Source organism: Bemisia tabaci, chromosome 1, assembly GCF_918797505.1.
Source record: "Bemisia tabaci chromosome 1, PGI_BMITA_v3".
Lineage (NCBI taxonomy): Eukaryota > Metazoa > Arthropoda > Insecta > Hemiptera > Aleyrodidae > Bemisia > Bemisia tabaci.
The window spans coordinates 46,157,223-46,179,957 of NC_092793.1; the positions used below are offsets into that span (position 1 = coordinate 46,157,223).

The 22,735-nt window shown below is 40.7% G+C and overlaps 1 protein-coding gene across 1 annotated transcript in view; it reads left to right on the forward strand.

Moving 5' to 3' along the window:
- Positions 1-22,735, forward strand: part of fuss (SKI family transcriptional corepressor fussel) — a 34,753-nt gene that overhangs the window by 9,469 nt on the left and 2,549 nt on the right. The window contains 7 exon segments of the mRNA XM_019054019.2: positions 691-964; positions 1,655-2,019; positions 2,913-3,047; positions 3,049-3,366; positions 19,710-19,755; positions 20,583-20,738; positions 22,575-22,676. Of these exon segments, the coding sequence (XP_018909564.2) occupies positions 691-964; positions 1,655-2,019; positions 2,913-3,047; positions 3,049-3,366; positions 19,710-19,755; positions 20,583-20,738; positions 22,575-22,676 (1,396 nt within the window).

Consider the following 22,735-nt stretch of genomic DNA (forward strand, 5'->3'; position numbering starts at 1 on the left):
AAAAGAGGTTCGTCTGATGAAGAGTAGAGCATACCAAACTATAGTCTTGTTCTTTTGATGAAATTTTGGGTGATTGTTATTCAAGTGCATCTCCATGTAAAACATATCACCAGTCCTATCTGTACAATGTTTATGTGCCCTTTTTCATAACGTTTATCATAGAGGTATTAGATTTTTTTGTTGAGTGCGTCTCAATTTCGGAGGGTATGGATTCGATCGGCATGAATCGATCGAAAAATAAAAACGCGAATCGATCGACGTGATCCGATTGACACCGATGCGATTGACAAATTATTTTTTTCTTTAAAAAAAAACGGTGATTAATCTATGAATCGATTGAAAAAAAAATCGAAATCGATTGAAAAATAAAAAGGTGAACAGATCCGCGAAAATCTATCGACAAACCCCGTAAGTTGATTGACAAATCCGTGAATAATTATTGATCGACAAAGCCGTCAATCGATCGACACAACTCCGTGGATCGATCGTGGATAGATCGACGAACCTGTCACTCGATCGAATTTTTTCGATCGACTCGGCGTCAATTCACGTCGATCGGTTTACGTTTTTATTATTTTCTCGGTTGATTCATGTGTTAATCGAATCCATATCCTCCCCGCATTTGCTCTTTTGGATTCACTTCGAAAAGAGGTTTTCGCTCTGACGAATGAGAATACATTGATTTTCCAGGTGGGAACGGTAGTGCTATACGGCGTGCCGATTGTATCGCTTCTGATCGATGCTCAAGAGCGACTGTGCCTGGCGCAAATCAGCAACACCCTCTTGAAGAACTTCAGTTACAACGAGATTCACAACAGACGCGTGGCGCTAGGCATCACCTGCGTCCAATGCACGCCTGTCCAGCTGGAAATCCTTCGGAGAGCCGGCGCTATGCCTGTGTCATCCCGCCGATGCGGCATGATAACCAGGCGGGAGGCTGAGAGACTTTGCAAATCCTTCCTTGGTAAGTATCGCCGCCTTCATCAAATATTATCTACCCAATGGAGCTCTCGCATGTGCCGGGAATTTGCGATTTTAGTACAGATTTTTATGAAAATTTTGCCAAAAACATGATGACGCCACTGGTTTTCTCTGAAACAAATTCCAAAGCTCAAAAAAGCTGTCAAAGTTCAGGCCGCACTGAATCGGCCTATACAGGAGGTTGCAAGTTGAGAACACTGTTTTCCTCCGTGCAAATGTGTGTAAGACAATCGATTCTTGGTGAGGCAGCTTATCCCCCCAAATATCGATATTTTATGGTTTTAAATGGAGGGAAAACAATGTTGCCAACTTTCAAGAAGAGCGACACTGTACACTAGGGACACGGGATGAAAAAAAAGAACTCTGAGCACTCCACCAGTATTGAGGGTGGCTTTTAGGGCCCTATCCGAGACAGTTGAGAAAATAAAGACGTCTCAGGATAATAGGTCTAAACCTTGGTTTTTTCTTTGATAGCACTCAGAGAGTACCAATTGAGCAGATTACGTGGTGAATTTTTGCGTATTTTTGTAGCGAAAGTCCCGGAAAAGCCCGCCTTCAAGAAGTCCAAAGACTCGAAGGAAGTTGCCAACTCGCAAAATCGCACTGTCCCTGTAGCGTTAGATGATTTACGGACGTGCCCGAAAGTTCTCAAAATCGCGGGGCTTTGTTCCAGGAGACAACGCGCCACCACGGCTGCCGGAGGACTTCGCGTTTTCGGTGCACCACGAGTGCGCGTGGGGCTGCCGCGGGGTGTTCCTACCCGGGCGCTACAACTCCTCGCGGGCCAAGTGCATCAAGTGCTCCACCTGCGGGCTCTTCTTCTCGCCGAACAAGTTCATCTTCCACTCCCACCGGATCGGGCCGAACCCCAAGTACGTGCAGCCGGACGCGGCGAACTTCAACTCCTGGCGACGACACATGAAGCTCTCCGGGAGTCCCCCCGACGAGATCGTCTACGCCTGGGAGGACGTCAAAGCCATGTTCAACGGAGGCACCCGCAAGCGCCTCGTCTCCGCCTCCTCGCCCTCCAACACCTCCGTAAGTTTCCATCTCTACCCTAACTAACTAACTAACTAACAAGTCGCTCTTACAGCGCTTCTGTGCGCTCTGCGACACCCAACCGCCATTGATAGCGATCCTGCCAGAGCTCCTTCGGCAGATCGCATCTTCTCATTTCTGCCTTATTCCCTCAATCCACGATGTGGCAGGGCGTCCTCTACGCTTTCTGCTAGGGGGGACCCAATCCAGAACCTTCTCTACCCTTCACGCCTTAAGTCAGGGTTGTCTCGCCCGTTGAAAAAGTATGAGTAATTTTTTTTCCAATGTGAAAGAAATTGTCTGATTTTAAGAGATTTTTTAACTTAATTTATTTTCCCATTTTTCCTATTTCAGGGGGAAATTAAATAGGGGAAAAAACCCCGAGAGACTTTCATTCTGAATGAAATAATTATTTTATTATTCAAAGAAATATAAATTCATCATTTATGACGAACTGAATTTTTTTACTTTAATATAAAACTTCATTTGATTTTTTTTTCTTCTTATCATGTAGATCATGTTTTTTTTTATGGAAAATTCGAATTGATGGATCGTAAAACGTTATTTCAGGAATTTTGTTGCATAAATCGAGAAATTTTGATGAGGGAATACAAATTCTGGCACTTGAACCTCATACTTTGTCCAGTGGTCCATCACTGAAAAAAATATGGTAACATCTACTAAAAGCTACTTGATTACTTGACAGTAATACCACTATTGTAAGGGAAATAACGAGATTATAGCAGTGTTCACCAGAACTCTGGCGATACTTACCATAGCAGGGTAAATTCTACCATTGAGTCTGGTGTTTATTCACCATACTTGGATCCACTGTGTCAGAGTATGGTAAAATCTACCATATTTTTTTCAGTGAGTGAATGAAACTTTTGCAGATCTCTGTGTCGAAATCGCGGGAGTCCAGCCCGCCGACGTTCCAACTGCCAGCGCCGCCTCCGCGAGTACCGACCCTGCCGATGGTCATGGACTACGTGTGGCACCACGGGAGCCTCAAGAACCCTTTCGTCCCGTACTCGCCCGATCAACTGGCTGTCCCCGGCCACGGCTGCCGCGGCGTCCCTCCAGTTCGGCCTCCCGAGCGGCTCCAACCATCCCTTCCTCCTCAACTCCAACGCCGCCGCCGATCCCAAGTTCTACCAGTCGGCTTTCCGCCCCGTCCTCGCCTCCGTGGCCCCGACCCCCGCTCTGCCCTGCCCCCACCCCCACCCGCGGCCCCTCGGCTCCCCAGGCACCCCCAGCGACGAGGACATGCTCGAGGACGAGACTACGGTCGATATCGAGACCTGCCCTGAGGACGAGGAGAAGCCGCTATCTGCCCAGAATATCCAGGTGAGTTATCTGCTTCGCTCCATTACTTTTCTTTCAGGGTCTCAGTTGGACTACATTTTGCAATTTGTACCTATAAATTCCGGCCCGGTTTAAAAACAACGTATGTACCATTGGTTTCCCTATGCACATAAGTGTTTTTTTTTCAGATGAGCGAGAATTTATATAGGTCCAAATTGCAAAATGTAGTCCAGTTTATAGTCGCTCCTTATCAGACTTTCCCTCTCCCTTAGAAATACGTCTGTTTCTCATGAGCTCATGGTTAAGTCTTAACGGGATCTCCTCTTTTCATTTCCTCTCATATTTTGTGCCAAAAAATGCCCTCAAATTACGTTTGAAAGGTATATAATTTGATTATTTTCTGGAAAAAGGCCCTCCTGGACCCCCCCCCCCCCCCATAAATTCCATTCCTCCAAAAAGTTGCATTTTTGGGACGAGGTTACGCATCATATACTGTTTCTGGACGCCAATATATTGTATATCTGGGATCCCCAGACGTTATGTCCAAAATTGTTACGTCCAAAACGTGCAAGTCCAAATTTTTAAGTCCAATACCGATAAGTCCAAAATGATAAGTCCAAATTTTACATACTGGACCTGTTTATATCTATTCGAAAATCTGTCAAATTTATTCCCGGATATATTTTTAATTATGCTCATACAACCTTCTTCCTATTTTACTCGTAAAGGAGGGAATAATGATTTTTTTTAATAAAAGTCGGGCAATAACTGGGTGGTTAAAATTTGTACAGCAATTTGCATGATATGTTAAGTTAAACCTTTAGAACAAGTACTTCATGTAGCTTTTGAGAGCTCATTTCCACCTTCACGATGTTGGCGAATAATTTTTATTTAAAAATTTCATCATCCTATTTTAAATACAACAAATTAGCATTTGAGAAAGTTTGGCAACCTTCCATATTACAGCTTTTGTACTTTTTGAATTAAAACTGTCAACAGTGACTCACACTTGTGAGAGGCGAGCAAGATCGCTGATTTTCATAACCTTATCAACGCTTTGCTCCCTGGTTCCAGGAGAAAGAGTATTATTTTGTTTAAATGTCAGTGATTGACCTTAGGACTATTATGTTTGCCTTGGGCCTCGCGCCCTGGAGAGCCCTCGCCCTTCCAGGGCATTTCTTTTGTGATGGCCCACCCCTCCCTCCCGGGAATTCGTAACTCTTTAATTATGCATAATTACTTATTGAGTTTCATCCCTCTATCTCTCCGTTGTGCTCCTCCGGCTGTACCTACATAATCAACAACCGTTTAAAGGTTATCCTTCCGATTACTGAAAATGTTGAAATTTCGAGGTAGAATTTACAATTTCAAACGATGATAATTCAGTATCTAAACAAGAAAAGAATTAGAAGAATTAAACCAAAAAGAGATTAGAGATAGAGAGATGAAAGGGGGGAATGGGGGTTTTGGAGGGATGGGATTGAAGTAGAAATGTCAAGCTGTTCGATGCCCGAACGGTTATGGTTCGACAGGGGGCAGTGGAGGTTAGGTGTCGTAGAGAGCCAGGGTGCCAGAAAGCGACTCGTGTGAATATAAATCAAACCAAATACATCCATATTTACCAGGCAGTGGAGGTTAGGTGTCGTAGAGCGCCAGGGTGCCATAAAACGACTCATGTGAGTGTAAATCGAACCACATGCATCCATATTTGCCAGTTGCTTTACAGCATTTTTTTCAATGCAGTCTGACAACCTATAAAAACCTGAAATGGTGTTATTATAGTAGATCTTGCTTGTTTAGATATCATGGTCGTGCCATTGTGAATAGATTGGACGTATACGATATAATGAGATAATATATGTATAATTTTTTACGCTGCTTGGAATTCGCCTTGCATTTTTAATATCTTGAAAGGAACCCGCAAAAACCAGGGAATCAGCCTACAGTAGTCGCCGAAAATCTATTTGTTATAAGCAGATCCAACAGCGTTATATTACCAGAATACCAGAAGGAGGAAGATGATCCTATGCAATTTTGAAAGAATATTGCCACTGGACCAAAAAAAAAAAAATATTCCGACGGAAATTTGCCGCGTCACCAATCGAGAATTAGACTTGCTTACACCGAAAAACCATCGTCTCCTTTAAAAATCCATTTAAAAAACGATGATTAGACGACGATTTTTTGCTGTATTTATAAAACGCTTCTTCAAAGTCTCACGCTATTGCCTAATGTCACATACGATCAAATCGAGCCGTCAAATCTTCTAGCTTATTTGATGACTAGGACCAATCACAACACGACCTGAATATCATGATTTGATCGTGTGACATTAGCTATAGCGTGAAATTCACAAATTGTTTTTTTGCAATAAAAATTCGAAATTTCAGTGTGGATTCAATTACAAGTTTCGGGAAATTCACAAAAGCGCATTGTTGTCACTAGTATTTTGTTCACCATTGAAACGAAACATCAATACAATAGCGCAACATTCGTGTTCGCATGATCGCCCAGACAGGGACTAGGAGTTCCGAAGCGCGTTTTCATATTACCGTATGTTTTTCTCTCCATTCAACCGAAAGTTACTACTCGACCCATCGTCGCCACTCTGACGCAAGGGCGTACTCCAGTTTCCACGTGAGCCCTGTTTTACATATGAATCCATGCTTTCTAGGGCTCATGGGTAAATTGCGATACGCCTTTATGTCAGAGGAGCGACGCCATGAGCAGCGTTCCGGAGCAAGCCTCTGTTGAATACCGCGGACTAATTCATTTTATTTACCCGTTTGAATGTTTGAGCGTGGAAGCATAGGGTTTTGTTCGACAGGGGATGACGCACAGTGGTACAAGTGAATGAAAGGGCTTGGACAAGACGTAGAAACTTTAAATGCTTAAATAACTATCAAAACTTAGAAATTTGGAGGTTGCCCCACTGATTTTCTCGCAAGATACCCCACTAGAAGCAACTATTGGAGTCCATAGTGTGACGGAATAAATGTTAAACATTGCAGTTTCAGTCGAATATTTCGTATGCAACCACCTTTGGTATGGCTGATGCTACTGTGCGGCGCGGCGTGGAAGCAAATTACAAATTGGAAATCGTTCAGAGCTCATCGCTTCCGTTTGATTATTCGTAGGGTTCACGGTTGTAGTTCTGTCTCCAATGGCGTGATACTAAACGAAGAGCGGACGTAAATAATGATGAAAGTGCCGAAACTCATGAACCTTAGGTTCCTCGCTGACTCACAGGTCGTACGGTCGGTGACTTTTTGGCTCTTAAACGGCTGTTTACTCCCGCTTGCCAAATGGATGTGAGGGGCTTAACTCTTAGGACAGAAGTGCTTGTTACTCAAGCAAGCGAATAGACTCGCCATTTGCTCGAATTGTGAAGTCGAAGCCAGCTTTTAGGGGAATTTTGTAACCGGAATAGTGTATGGATTTACCTTTGACAACTTTTTCTTGGCTTGAAGCGTCTAAATCAGATTTGCTCTTCTCGCTCAGAAATATTCTCATAGCTATAAACTTCTCCTGTTTTGAAGATTTAAGTTATTGTAATACAGAAAAAACTGCCGGCTTTGAAGAATCATAAAGGTCAAGCGCACCATGCTACTATGCGGCAAAATTGAATTAAAAAATACGCCTGTTGACATACGTCGCATTGTTGACCAAAGCAGGCTGATTATTCCATCATCCCATAATTTTCCAGAAAAGCCGATTTTATTCGGGAAAATGGTCATTTTTGGGCGTTTTTTGTGTTTTTCCGACTGTTACCCCCTGTTAAATGTATAGGTCAAATTTCTCCGGGCTACAAGATAAGACTTTACCGATGTATTATGAGCTGCTGAGTCCGAAAATGGGCAATCGGTGACAGAAACGACGAGAGAAGGGCGAGAAGGCTTGTGGACAGCACCAGCGCGCCGGGAAAACAGTGGGCAGATTGCGAGGGTGGCAATGCGTCGGTCGTGGAAGCAGGGATGAGGAGAGTGGGGTGGAGATGTTATGTAATCAGGATTGGTGTAATAGATTTTTTTCATCCTGCCCAGCAGTTCCGCGGCTCCGCTTTCCAATTGAAGCGGGGGCTGAGGAGCATTTTAAATCCCGACCATGCTTAAATCACCGTTCCCTAATTCATCAGTTCATCGGCCAGATCCGATCCGTTTCCATCCTTAAGCACTGCCTCTTCCGCTTTTCGCCTTCGTTCTAGCCTCATTGCCAAGCCAACGAACCGTGCCCCTAGAATGGCGGGATAATAATATAGAACAAGTATAGAAGCACATATCTGCTATGATAGCTAAGAGAGCAGTAAGTGTCAAATTTTGGAAATCGAGTTTCCTCCAAAGTTCGTTTAATCTCTTTTAGACGAAATCACTGAAATAGTTAAAACAGGAAAATTCATCTTAATTTTTTAAAAACGAGACATATGAGAAGGCTGTAAGTGGGCAAAAAATAACGTATTTTCAGGCTCCTGTCTAATGGCCGATGCAACGGTTTCTACACCCGAAGCTGCTGGCCTTTGAGCTCAGAACAGACGGTATGTCTATATGGCCGATAATTACTGCGCTTAGCTGGAGCTTTTTTCAATGTAAATCATAACGGGAGAAAAACAACAGGAAACAAAAACGAAACAAAATGAATGGTTGGACGGTAACCATAAGAAAACGCGATTTACTAGTTAGTTGAATTCAAACAGGAAAATTTCTTAAAAACTTTCGTATCTGCATATCTGAGTCGGTGGATATTAATTTTGCTGAACGGCTCAAAGGCTCATCAGAACGGTATCGTGTTCATAGCTCTGCTTTTACGGCAAGGGCGATTCCAGCAAGTTGGCCACACAATTAATACTCCCTTAAAGCGTGATTTAATCACTATCGATTCCAGGTGAGACAGGCTGCCTCGTCCAGAATCGATTGTTTTGCATACGTTTAAATGGAAAAAAGCAGTGCTGCCAACTTTCAAGAATCGCGATTGATTTACAATACATGTCACCAGAGTACGCGCAATCCTTTTTTTTCTCCCTCTGCCGCCGATAAAGTTGCTTAACTGTATCCAAAAAAAACATGACCTGTCAGTATAAGTAAGGTTCCAGGCAAATGCTCATGTAACTGTTCATTCATTTAATTCCGTCCATCAACACCAATAATAGATTAATCGATTTGAGGAGTAGGGCTTATGCATAATGAAGTACGTAGCCCACTTGCAGTGATTAAAATCTCGACGCCAAAAGAAATAAAGTCAAACGACTAAGTCCAGGTTGCCCGCTTTTGAAAGAGTAAAATAGCTGATTTAAGCCGGCGCCGGCGCTGCAATGATAGTGCTGTATTTCACATTTCACAGTCATGGGTGCTTTGCCAAAATTGTGAACATTTTTAGCTGATTATTTCTGTAAGTTTACTACAGTAAAACAAATATTAATGAAATAATTGAAATATTAGCCTGGTTGAGAATACTTAACAAATTCGCTCAGACTTTTGACTGTTCGCCTGCGGCTAATGCAACAAACACATTTAAGAATAGATACAAATTTTTAAGAGCAGCCCGAGACAATGGTAACTGTGGAAAAACAAGGGGGAAAACGGGAAACAAGGCTAAAATACACAATTAATAAAAATCGAAACGTTTCGACTCAAAACTGAGTCATTTTCAGTCGGAAATACACAATTTTTTTATTGAATTTCCGACTGAAATGACTCAGTTCTGAGTCGGAACGTCTCGGTTTTTATTAATTGTGTATTTTAGCCTTGTTTCCCGTTTTCCTCCTTGTTTTTCCACTGTTACCATATTTAAGAACCTAGTTGGTGTCATTTCCGACTTAGTGGCCCTTGCTTTTTATCACCGGTTCCGTATGAGCGGTAGTATCGAGAGGGGGTTGTGGAGGGACTGAAGCGTAACCGGTAGGCTTGGGGTATCTCAGGGCCGCGGCCGAAGTCCGTCGAGGGACGATGTTGACATTTGAGGAGGGACAGGGACAAGGGACATCGCCCACCGCCCAGCGACAAACAAACCTGGCTGGCAATTTAATTACCTATAAATTTAATACACTTAACTTTATGCGCCGTGAACAAGTGAACACCCATCTGTCGCTATGACCGACTTCCTCGCCACCACTCAGCGACGCATCGCGCTCATCAAATCTTGGCCTTTTATTTTAATTTTCATAAGTGTTTCCACCTGTTGCCGGCTTGGGGAGTGCATGTATGGTCGCATCCCTTGGGCTAATCTTAAGGATAATTCAACCTGGGAGCTGCCGTGATAGCGGAGAGAGCAGTGAGTGCATGCTGGGGTGAACCTCGAGACACATAAAATCATGTGCTAACCGCGGCTCATACATAAATGCACTTACTGCCCTCTTCGCTATCACGGCAGAGAGGCTGAGCACCTGCTCTCGAAAGAGCGAGCTCCCCGCACTGAAAAAAAAATTCGGTGTATTTACTAAGAAAAGGGTAGAATTACCAAGAATTCAGGGTTCTATTTGATCCCAGTTTTTTATTGGTAAAATTACCATTTATGGAATTGGTAATTTTACCGAGAAATCTCGGTAAAATTATTGAACTTTCTCGGTTATTTTATTGGACCTTGGTAAAAACGCCAATATTTTTTATCGACTGTGGTAGAATTACCGAGATAAAATGGCAAAGTTACCGGGAATTGATTACCAATAAAAGTGGTATTCTTACCTGAAAAAAAAAACAGTAAAAATACCGGTTTTTAGGTAAGCTTACTAGTATGTCTTGGTAAAGTTACCAATAATTGGTTAAAAAAAAGTTAGATGGTAAAGACACCAACGGACCTTGCTAAAAACGCCGAGAGTTTTTTTCAGTGCGCGAGTGGCACAACGTGTTGTTACTCGGACGAAGGAACGTAACTGTATTCCAAGGTTGCAAAATTGACTCAATCAATTCAATTTTTAACAAAAATATGCCTGTGATAAGATGCACATAGATGCACGCTCTACTATGGATCGTATCCGATACATCAAATGGGTGAGATTGTATCGATATCGATTGGTTCAAAACATAAACGTAGCCTCAAAAGTCAATTGAGTAATCTGACGGAACGGGGTTTTCGTGATAGGTTTTTAACTTGTATGAGTACTAATTGGCCAAGAGTAGTGAAATTGCTACGAAATTTCTCGCATTCTCAACTCTTCTGACAAATATCCTTAAAATTGTGGATAGAGGTTATGTTCTATTGTTTTGAACCAAACGATACATCAAAACACTATCGAATACAATCCATTCAAAAGCGCGACACTTAAAAATTACTGCACAAGCTCATTTATTGCAGGATAAGTAATTGAGACATGACGGACCGAGCGTTATATCGCAAACAGCAAAGATGCATCGATCATTTAGCAGCATGCATGAGACCGAAATTAATGGAAATTAATCTGAATTAGGGGGTGATACGGTGAGAGGGCGAGCCGGAGGGCCCTCGACTCACGCACCCTCGTCGTGGTGTAAGTTAACAAGGCGTTTATCTGACTTAACTCGGGCTCAATTCAAACAGGCCCGAGCCCTCACCACACCACTCACTTTGCCCCTAACTTACAAATCTACTCCCCTCCTCGCACCAGTAAGTTGCCAAACACTTAATTGTTACAGCTGTTTTATCCGCGCCGGATTTGTTGCTTTGATGAGTATCTTCCGTCCTGAGAACACGAGGACTTCCACGGTATCAGTGCTCCCATTTCCCGGAACTAAATCCGCACTTCGGAATTTATGCAATTTTCCTAGATTTTTCCCGGAATTTGAAATTCCCATAATGTTCTGGATCTTTTAAATTTTCCGGAACTTTTTTTTGGGAGTTTTGTGGCTTCTATTCCTTTGTTCAATTTTTTTAGGAATCTACAGCCATCTATAGACAAATGGGGTTATTTCGAGTTGAGTAGGAGTGTAATATTGGACATTTTTAGGATTTTTAGGGATTCCAGAACTTTTGAAAAAATCTAAAAAAAATCCCGGAACTTTTGAAAAAATCTAAAAAAAATCCCGGAACTTTTGAAAAAATCTAAAAAAACCCGGAACTTCTGACGGTCATGGAGTGGGAGAAATTTTAGCAAAAAAGTTCCGAATCCTAGAGCTTTTGACGGACATGGAATGGGAGCACTGCAATTACGTGTCATCAAGGTTCAGAAATGAGGTGGGAATAAGTTAGTTGAGATAGTCACAAAATCGCGTTTTGATGGCTATATAGATTAGAAAAAATTAATGATTCGTCTAAACGCCTATAGTTTTCACGTCCAACATTAATGAGGACATCATCTTTCGGAAAATTAGGCGTATGACGTCATCCACTAAGACAGTGTTCGCACTGTGATATCTCTCACTTTGGATTCATCAATTGGACTACATTTTGCATTAGGACCTCGGTGAATGATGACGTGACGCTAACGTAACCCCTTTAAACATTTTTTTTCCTTTTAAAAAAAGTGACTCGATAAGTAATAATTGGCATTTAAAAATAGTATTTCTATCCATTTCTATTAAAGAGGCCATTACTAAAATAATTACGTCAGGTACGCATAGTCGTAGGGGTAACTCCAAAGCCTCATCTATGTAACTGCGAGAAACACATATTTCTTCACCACGGGTGGCTTGATAAATCCTAATCAAATTACCTTAATCGACAAATAACATTGCTGAGATAGGAGTCTATCGATTGAGATCTTTCGATAAAGATTCAATAAGTGTCCTCCTTGGCTGTAAAAATAAACGGTTAAGCCGTAGACTCATACTATCACGAAGAAAAGAAAACGCCTGACGACGAAAGGCCGCAACCCGCCGAGCACTACGCATTACGAATCGATTCTGATTGTTTGCATAGGTTTTAAGCACTTCTGGAAGCCCTTCATTTAGCTTTAAATAAATTAATCGCGGTCAACATTCGACGCCTGCCACCACTTTTGTCTGACACCCGCCCAGAAACAGTGTTGTCAATTTAACCCCACAAAGCTCTCATCAGCCTAGATATGTAATTCTCCTCTGGAGAAAAATGTGGCTGCTCTAATAGAAACAATAAAATATGCGGATGTCTTCGGCAACGGAGGTTCACATTCTTCTTTTTCCTATTCATTTTGCTGTTAAACGCTCCGTGCTTACTTTCAATCAAAGCCCAATCACGTTTCCTCGAAAGAGGGCCTAATTTAATTTCTTGCAGAGAAAGAAATTACATTCCATTAGGTGTTGGTGGGGTTACAAAACAGAGATAGAGGCTAAACTGATGGAAAGATTTTCAATTGAACGAATTTTACTCATGAAAAAAACCCCATCACACCCAGAAAAGTGTGAAAATGTCCTCTAAATGGGACGAATGGGGGAGTGGAAAAAGATAATCTCGATACGATTTTGAGTTGGACTATATTAGTCTTCACATGCCCAAGCCGGGTCAAATTGACCAGAAGGTTGCTAAAACACACGTGATTTGAGAGTCGCATGGGGCCGGTACATACTATTTGCGAATTTGCGATTTAACTATTGATTCTTTTGTAAAAGTTCGCGAAAAACACGATGGTGCCACTGGTTTTCTCTGAAATCAACTCCCAAGCTCGACAAAAGCTCTTAAGTTGAGACCAAAATGAAGGGGATATCAGATATTCCCTCTATTTTGGTCTTAACTTAAGAGCTTTTGTCGAGCTTGGGAGTTGATTTCGGAGAAAACCAGTGGCACCATCGTGTTTCTCGCGAACTTTTTCATAATAATCAATAGTCAAATCGCAAATTCCTCACACACGCAACATCTCCATTGAGGGTCTCTTGTCTCTGCCTGAAAGCTCCATGACTTAACCTCAAAAATATCGACATGTCAGTACTCTTCCTCCATGGGCACCCTGGGTATTTCAATGCGGTGGAAAAACTTTTCAAAAATGGGGGAGCGCGTATTTATCGTTACAAACTAGCGCGGGAGAATACTACCACCCACTCCAGGAGCGGAGCTTTATTTGAGCGGCCGTCGTTTTTGTTACCGTATCCTGGTAGGGGGGCGTGGCGTAGATCTTCGGGGGCGGGGGCCGGGGCGCGGACAGGGAGTCGAAGCAGGGAAGTTAATTTACGGGAACAAAAGCTCGCTGAAGTAACAAAAGCCTCGCCTGGGGCCCCCGACGGTCCTGCTCCCACAATTCGTCGCTAATCTCACGTAAGAGCATATCTCAATTTAAACGTGAGCCCTGCACTATGTATACTCCTAGGTTATTCGGGGTTCATTTGGAAATAGAAATACGCCCTTACGTTAGAGGAGCGACGAATTAAGTGAAATTAACTAATAATCCTCCGAGTCCGCAGCACAATGTGCTCACGGGCTCGGCGAGTTGCCTACCTATTCAGGGTGGCGAGGAATCCGAAACCCGGGCAGTCTTTTAATTATTATTCCGTAGAATCCTTATCAACAGGAGATAGACAGAGAACAACCTGCGGAGTTGATATCTAGGTAAGAGACGGAAGAATTCCCTTTTCCCGACAGGATACAATAAAGAGCTCCAGAAATGTATTTTGTCTACTCGCGTGTCCAATGCAGCCGCTTTTCCGTCCTTATTTAAAAAATCGTAGACTCGAAGATTTCAGCGCATAGGCAATAAGCAATGCAAGTGTTTCCGGTTTTGTTTTGTTGTTTTTTCTTTGGGTTGGGGGTTTTTCGTAGCGCAGTTGTTGTTTCAAAATTTTTTCACAAGTACTAGTTTTGCTGGTAACACGACGAGGAAACTCAAGAAAACGAAGCACAAAAAACTGAGTCGTAATTATGTTTCAAAATTCTTTTAAAAATTCAAATGATGAAAAAATACCAATACTTACAGGTTACAGGTTTATATCATTTTGGTCGGCGCGCATTCCGAAATCCCGCATATACTGATTTTAAAACGTTACAATTTCCCACTGTGCTCCATTAATGATCATAGTGTGCTCTGACGAGATTTACTGGACCGTTTGATTTTTGAGCCATTTTCAAGAGGATACAATGAAGATGTTGCATGTGTGAGGAATTTGCGATTTGACTCATGATTCTAATGTAAAAGTTCGCGAGAAACACAATGGTGCCACTGGTTTTCTCTGAAATCAACTCCCAACCAAGCTCAAAAAAAGCTCTCGAGTTGAAGCCAAAATGGAGGCGATATCCCACGCTATCCTGAGAGTCCACCTCTACATCAAGACGAACTCTCCATGCAAAGATAGGGAGCAAATACATTAGCAGTGATGCCGTCTTTTCAGTTTTAGAGTCTCCAAATAAAGTGGCAGCTCTGTCAATGTATTTGCTCAGTATCTTTGCATGAGAGTTTGTTTTGATGTAGAGGTGGACTCTCAGGATAGCGTGAGATATCCCCTCCATTTTGGTCTCAACTTGAGAGCTTTTTTTGAGCTTGGGAGTTGATTTCAGAGAAAACCAGTGGCACCATCGTGTTTCTCGCAAACTTTTACAGAAGAATCAACAGTCAAATCGCAAATTCCTCACACATGCAACATCTCAATGCTCCTTCACTCTCTAGCAAAATTTTGCAGCAAATTTGTATTGCCCAACAAGGCAACCTCAAATCGTATCTCTCGCAGAGTAAATAATCGCGCGAGTTTGTCTAATTGTACCATCGACAGTGCGAGGTATTTACACACCCTATTAAGCATTTATGAGACGCCGAGCTCATCTTTTCAGCAAACAAATGCGTTTAATTCGTCGCCTGCTGACGTCAGCAAGGGCATACCTCCAATTCGAGATGAGCCCTTTCGTCGATATAACCTATTGTATCCAACGGTTTCAGCGAGTTTAGCGATACGTCCTTACGTCACAGCGGAGCAATACGCATTTTGGCCGCTGCACATTCTAATCAGGGCGCGCCTGCCTGCGGCTCTCCTCGTTTTGCCGGGAGAGAGACTGATGAGGTGGAAGGGTTAAAGTAAAAAAAAACGAAAGTGAGTAAACACGCGTTTTGAATTTTATTGTATTAACATGATGATCTCTTTATAAGAGGCATTAATTTGTATATGTAGTATATATGGACGTATTTCTGCCAAACGGAACTATGTGCATTCAGACATGAGCCCTGAGACCCAAAAGAATATATGCATGACAGGGCTCACGTCATAATGCACATAGTTTCGTTTGGCAAAAATACGTCCATATATGCTCGAGTCCGAAGCCAAAAAGCGTTGAAACGCGAAGCAATGTTTTTACGACAAATTTTTACTGTCTGACCCAGTTTCGTTTACGCTATAATTTTTAAACAATTTCGTCAACAACGTCCATATATGCTTGAGTCCGAAGCCAAAAAGCGTTAAAATGTGAAGCAATGTTTTTACGACAAATTTTTACTGTCTGACCCAGTTTCGTTTACTCTAATTTTGACACAATTTTTAGTTTCGTATAGGGCTGTTGGTAAAAACACGATGTATACATTTTTGCCTACTTCTTCGGCAAATTCATGTAAAAGCTAGTTCCGTTTATTTTAGTGTTGACGAAATTATATAGTTTGAGGGAGGGCGGTCCGTAAAAACTCGAGACTTTTTTTTTTTAGTTTCTTACGGCAACTTCTCATCAATAAAACCATGTTTAAATGTTATTTTGGATTACAGAGTACACTGCTGTGCTGAGGAAAAACGTTGTATGAACATTTAAGAGTTGCCAAATGTCTTTCGATGAAATGTTCATTTTTGAGAAAAGCTATGACAATTTTTCCTTGAAAATTTCAGGTACTCCAGGTACGTGACATTGTGAACTAATTTATCTGAAAAAATCGGACGAAAAATGTTTACAAATTCCCGCGAATTCGTGGTTTATCGGAGGAAAATTGGCAACGCCTGAGGGTTCATACGACGTTTTGCCTTTCCGCGGCAGTACAATATCGGGCCCTACCCTCGTAAAATTTTCTCAGATGCAAAGCAAACGAGGATCGGACAAAATGAATAAGCGACAAATATAAACAAAACTGAAGGCGGGAGGCATTGATTAACTTTCGCGATTATGTCACTATCCGTGCTTCAATTACAGCGCGACACGTCGACTTTCCCGGGAAAATTGGAGCAGAGAAAAGGCGGGAAGGAAACGGAAAAGGATAAAAATAGCGGAGGAAGCAAGGTTAAACTGAAGCGATGTTTAACGATGTTATTCTCCTCGCTAACAAGCAATTATAGCGTTCTTTTCTTGAAAGACCACTCGACATTTTTGTTTAACTCGAGAGGGGCTTTGCCGGCGCGTAATCTTCTTATTCACTAGTTTTCGAGAGACTCCATAATCGACGGTGGAAAAGGTCGAAAAGGGGCGAGTGGGCAGGAAAAAATGAGGGATGAAAGTTTGCCGGCTCGACGAGAAAAGGTTAAATTTCGACATGAATTAAATTTGTCTATTTTAATCATCGTGATATTTACTTTTGATCAGTTTTCGATCTATAGATTAAGTAAAAAATCGACCGTTTGAATATATTTTTTGTTTTCGAATACCGATCAATGCTCATATGATAAATCGACGGTGACACTATACAAACACATAGATCTTTAGTGCGGTGTTTCAAAATTTCCACTTTCTCTTCATTTTATTACAGGTATTTGTCGGGGCATTTTTGCACGAAATTTTTAAGAAAGATATTTGCATGAAAAGGACAAAATAAACAGCACAAAATCTTGTGACAATTGACTGAATGAATTGAAGCGGAATGAGCATAACTATTGGTTCTTTCTGAATTTTCTCTCTTAATTCATGTTTTGAACATGAAACTAAAGTTATTAGGTTGCAAATCAAGAGTTTTTCAGATAAACTTGACAACAGAGGATGAGATATTTATTGCAAGTTGATGGCAGCCAGCAGTGAGTTGTGAATAAAACGAAAGTTCAATTCTAATTAGATTTTTGAGCCAACGATACGATTGAGTTTCGGAAGTAGAGGAGAGAACATCGATTCCCGGTCCCGAATCCAAATCTCCCTTGATGACTATAAAATTACTTTCAAGCATTAAAGTTTTTAATTATTTTCAAGGTAACTAGAAAAAAATACCCCGTAGCTGTTTTTTTTTCTTGTCCTTAGGGGCAAACGAGCATCTGAACCGTTGCTGCATGATTTAATTCTAATAAATCAAATGTTAATTACCTACCACCCATAGGATCTCATTCTGCATTCACTCATTTGCAAAGAGTTACTCACTTCGATTTCATGTCTAATTATCACAAAGTTCCCTTTAGCGGCAGGCATAACGATGGTCTATTCTTTTGAGGGTATTTAGTTTAAATGAGAAGGCTGCTGAAAAAAATGACTTTTTTGTTTGGGGTTGAATATAATTGCAAGTGACAGGGCGATACTAAAAATAAAGATAAAAAAACCAAAACAGAAAAACCGAACGTTATTCTGTGATTATGACATTTTTTTAAAGTTTACAGCTAAAAAAGTTGCATTGCGACAAGGAAACTCTTTCAATTGAAGTATGTGAACACACGAAAGTTGTATTAAATTGTTTTCGTAAGAAGGAATATAAAAACAAATTATTAAATAAATAAACTTAAAAAAGACGATTTACGGTTTTTCATTTTTGTATTTAGATACTCTCTACACAAAAATTATTTGATATTATTTTAAATATGGACACAGCTTTATAAATATCCAAAAGAATCAGTTTATTCGGCTTAGAAATAAAATAAGTATTACCTGATTATCAAGTACTTTGGAAAACTCAAAAATAAACCTTCATGACTCTGGGAGGAGGGACTCGTTCTAATTAAGATATATTGATGAGATTTTCACAATTAAACTCTAAAGAGGAACTATTGTAATCGCAAGCTCACATTTGCCAACACACACCGTATCACTGGCGCCATGCGACGTTTCAAAATTTCCGCCGCCATTTTAATTTTTTACAGAGAAATTGTTGAACAAAGCCATCCCAAAATTTCACTGTTTTTGTTTTTTGCTGCTGATAAAATTCAGTGAAATTTTCCAACAGATTCCATCAGCAATTTTTCTGTTAAAGAATAAAATGGCGGCGAAAATTTGGAAATTACGCATGGCGCTTGTGATAGTTTGACCGGAAGGTGACGATATGGTACTTCTCATACTTAAACATAGTGAAAAAAACTACGATTTTCTTTCTTTCTCTCTTCAGGGGAATGATTTTTTCGGTATGTCTCCGATTATCCAATTTAGGTATGGCATTTTTTTTGTGTGTTTCTGATCATACTTTCGCGATCTGCCCCACTTTTCTCTTAAGACTTCACTTCCTTTAATCTGCCATTACCGTCTATAGACCAGCATTAAATTATCGCGGCAAGGTTCTAGAGCTCTAACTTTAAGTGTCTGAAATGAAAACTCGAATCACGCTCCAGTTGATAAAATAAAGACTCGCTCCAGAGCATTACCTACGCAAAAACTTGAAATGAATATCCGAAACACAAAATGAGGTAGCGTAGAGGAGGCACCGCGGAGGAAGGATCTACCACATTTTAGCAACAAATAAGAGGCAAGACAAAGTATACAAATATAAATAAAAGTTGAGGAGAAATTGGACGTTTGCAGCACAGAAGGCAATGCAGGTATGAATGAAAGCGGAGCCGAAGCAAAGCTTCTTATGCTTAGTTATATTCCATGTAAAGTTGAATAAAGTAATGATATTCCCCTCTGCGCCGTTACCGAGAAGGTAGGCGCGGAGTTTCCTCCAGATTTCTGTGAGATTCAATTTCATGGTACAAATAATAAAACATCCGCACCAATAGCATGCTCGAGAAAGCTGCGCGCCCGTTGCCAGGGGTAACCCATTCCCAGCCTGTCCCGGAGACGTAGCGAGCGCCTTCCAACCCAGCCGAACGCAACCGGCAACACTTCTGTCGAGTAAATCACACTTAAGCGTCGTTGGGGGATTTGAATCTGTTTTTACTAGTTTCCGGATTACAAATTGAAACTTTGAGCCAACTAGGGCACTTCATCCGGCAATTGGTATTCCTCGCGTATCACGTTAGTCCCATACTTCTTTGTTTTTGCAGCGTTTCTAATATCCGTGCGATTTTTCTGCCACGGCTTTCCCTTAACAATTGGACGCCAATAAATAGAATCTGTACACGAGAAAAGCGATCTATACACGTGCGCTTTTGAAGAAGCGCATGTCTACTGAAGTATTAGGATGGACTATACTTTTCTATATTTTTGCATATTTTTGCTTTTTTATTATTTAAATTTCTTTCCAACTTCCTTTGGCAAATAGATACTTCCTGCTTGAAGACATCCAATGAATCAACTTCTGCAAAGTCTGTTTTACGATCAGCAAGTGTCTAGGCATGATTGACATTTTTATCACTGTGTCGGGTTCTCCTATGAATATTTTCTATTAACTTAATTACACATTTTTTGATGGTTTATGTGAAATTCCGTTTTTCGAATTTTCCCCATTTTTCTTGAATTTTAAACTCATAATAATCACTGTTTTTTTCCAGAGGAAGCACTGCATAGGGAAGACGAAACATCAGAGGGATAAACAAGGTAAATTTTATAATTTCCTTTTTCGGCCGATCAAAACCCATAAATCGTGGAGTGTAAATTTTCCTCGCTTCTTTTAAACGGACCTCACTTTCCATAGCCTCAGGACTTTTGTTTCTTTTATCAAATTTACTTCTTTCACTATACTTCACGGCGAGTTTTCAATTTTTACATTTAAATTGCCCCACATTTGACGAGAAATATAAAATTGCTCAATCTTATTGACCGCAAGTGGTGCTCAAAACAGTAGACATATTAAAGATGATTGTTTAGTTCATTTGTTTTTTGGCGATTTCTATCCTTGAAATGAATGTTACATATTTTTCAAAAAAATCTCACAGCCGCATGAACTTTCATAAAATAGTTTAGTATCTTTCATAAGCTCCTTTAATTTTACGCCACCAATGCCATTTAAAGGAACGCTCATGCCAGAACACTTTCTTTTCCTCTCTTTTAAAACCTGTCTCAAGAAAACTTTAAACAAAGTGGGCGAATAAAGAAAACAAACCTGCTTTAATCCTTTGTTGACAAAGAAATTCTCGGAAAATGTCCATTGACACCAAATGTTATCGTATAAGCACCTCTATAAAAGCTCTTAATCGCTACGATAAGTCCACCACTGAAACCAGATTTTTCCAAAGCTTCCCAAAGTCTTAACAACGGCACTCTATTATCGGCCTTCTCAAGATCTACAAAAACGAAGTGCGGCTCCTGTCTTACTTCCATTCTCTTTGCATGTCATCACATTCCCTCTTCAATAGAGTCTTCACTTTCTTATCTGATCATTCATTTTTCTTAAAATTTGATTAATTTGAGTCTTAAAATTTCAGATTGTGAAGCGCGATGCCGCGTTGTGAATTCTGACTCGGATGGTGAAGAAAGTATAAGCGGGGGTGGCTCTAAAGCTTTCAGTATCGTAGGACTTACTGCCCCTGCAGTATGCAGCCCCGGTGACCTTTGCAGAAATGGTTGCTACCGGACAGACGGTAAGCACTATCATAAAGTCAGAAAAATCGATAAAGAACCGATAAAAAAATCGATTCAGGGAAAACTCTATATTTTTAAGACTTGATGTTGAACCACTGAGGATTAAACCCTCGAAAAGTCGAAAAACATTTGATTTCATTCAGAATTTTATGACTCAGTAAAACACTGATTTCTGGTACATTACTTTCTATAAAATCTTTGTAGGTAAATACATTTTTCCTATTTGATTATCAATTTTGAAGAATTTACCCCACTTTATCCTACCCCCATACCTAAAAGTCCAAAATTTGCGGTAAGAACGGCTGTAGCTGCAGGGTCCCAGAATGGTATCACCTGTATTTTGAGTGGTTACCAGCCCTACAGTTACAGGGCTAGACACTACTCCAGGCAGGGCGAGTCTCTGCCCAAAATCTGTAAGTGATGTCATTGGACGTAAATCTCTAGGTAACATACCAAACGGGTTTTCCGTGATTTCACAAGGATAGGATACATTTCAAATGCGTCCTCTGAGACCAACTGAAGAATTCCAAAGCAAGTGAGATTTTCAAACGAGTTCCATGTTTTCGTGTTCATTTTAAAACAATACTTTCGCTGTAAAATGTATCCGCTTAAAAAAACATTTTTTGTTTTCTTAATTTTTCCCAAGACACATACTCATGTCCATTCCTCTATTTTGCAGTTATTCTCTCTTCTCTCTTCCGCATCTTTTCTTCTACTTAGCTTTTTACTTGCTCCTGTCTTTATCACTCTCCGTAATCATTCTTCCTCTCAGCCCAATACTTGCCGATTCACTATATTCCGTCTCTCCTTTCACTCATTCATGCATAAAAAGCTCTAGTCGAATTCCGTTTATTCTACGTCTCCGATGTAAAATTTTTCCAGAGATGATCAGGGTTTCGACAAAAAACACTTTTTAATATTTAGGATTACTCATCTCTGCTTTAATTCTAACAGATTCTCGTTATATTTTGTGCGGTACTTAGGAGCCGCGTCATCCAATCTAACCGTTTAATTAGAACTAATAACCGAGTTGGCTGTAATGAGAGTGTTCGCGAGCAACACGCTCGGTCGGTGTTTCTAGGGACAACCGCTAATCCCTTTTAAAATTACACGGGACCCTCTCGTCTTTCACTGGTAATCTCCAGTGCTCAGAGAAACGCCGTATGAACCTTCAGACGTTGAAAAGTTTCATCCGATTAAGTACAAATTTTCTGGGAAATTCCCAGGTTTTTTTTTTATTTTTTCTTAAGGATTTTATTCGCTATTTAATGTGGAGTGTCCGAAATTTTCAGGATTAAACATTTATAACTTTCCACACGAATAAGTACTTTATTTGTTGGAATTTGGCAACGTTCAAATCTTCATACAATGTTCTTCTTTAGCACGTCAGTAATCGCCTTTGCCAGTCAACGTGGATTTGAATTAGGATATTTTCAATCAACACTCCGGCTTTTCGTACCTCCTCAATGCTCCTTTACGTGTCTCTCCCTGCCTCTCGAATTTCTCCGGTTTATTTCAGCTCAAGCTTGACACTTCGCGTGTCGGTGTAAAGTTTGTCAAACTTTTCTGTAAAATTGGACTGCATTTTTCAATTAGGAACCCGAATTTCTGACTCATTTGTTAAAGCATATTACAAAATCACCGGAAGGGGTTCGGCCTTATATGGATCACCCATGCAGCATTATTAGTCCTAAACTATTGTAAAGAGATAAATAAATATAATTTGTGTTTTTTGTCGTAAATATAAAACTATAGATATGATAGATATGTTCAGTACAATACGTTACATAAACTTCATCGAAGTATTCAAAGTTGATGGTTATTGTGATCCTCAGATAATGAAAACAGGAGCGCTGTAGACCATGTGAAGAAACCATACCTTCCCAGTTGCCTCTCGTTAGTTGCCAGAAATGATGACCCAAAGCTTAGTCCAACAGGTAATAGTGCAATTAACTGTCCATTATAGTCTGTTCGAGATGGGAAGAACCGTGGAAAG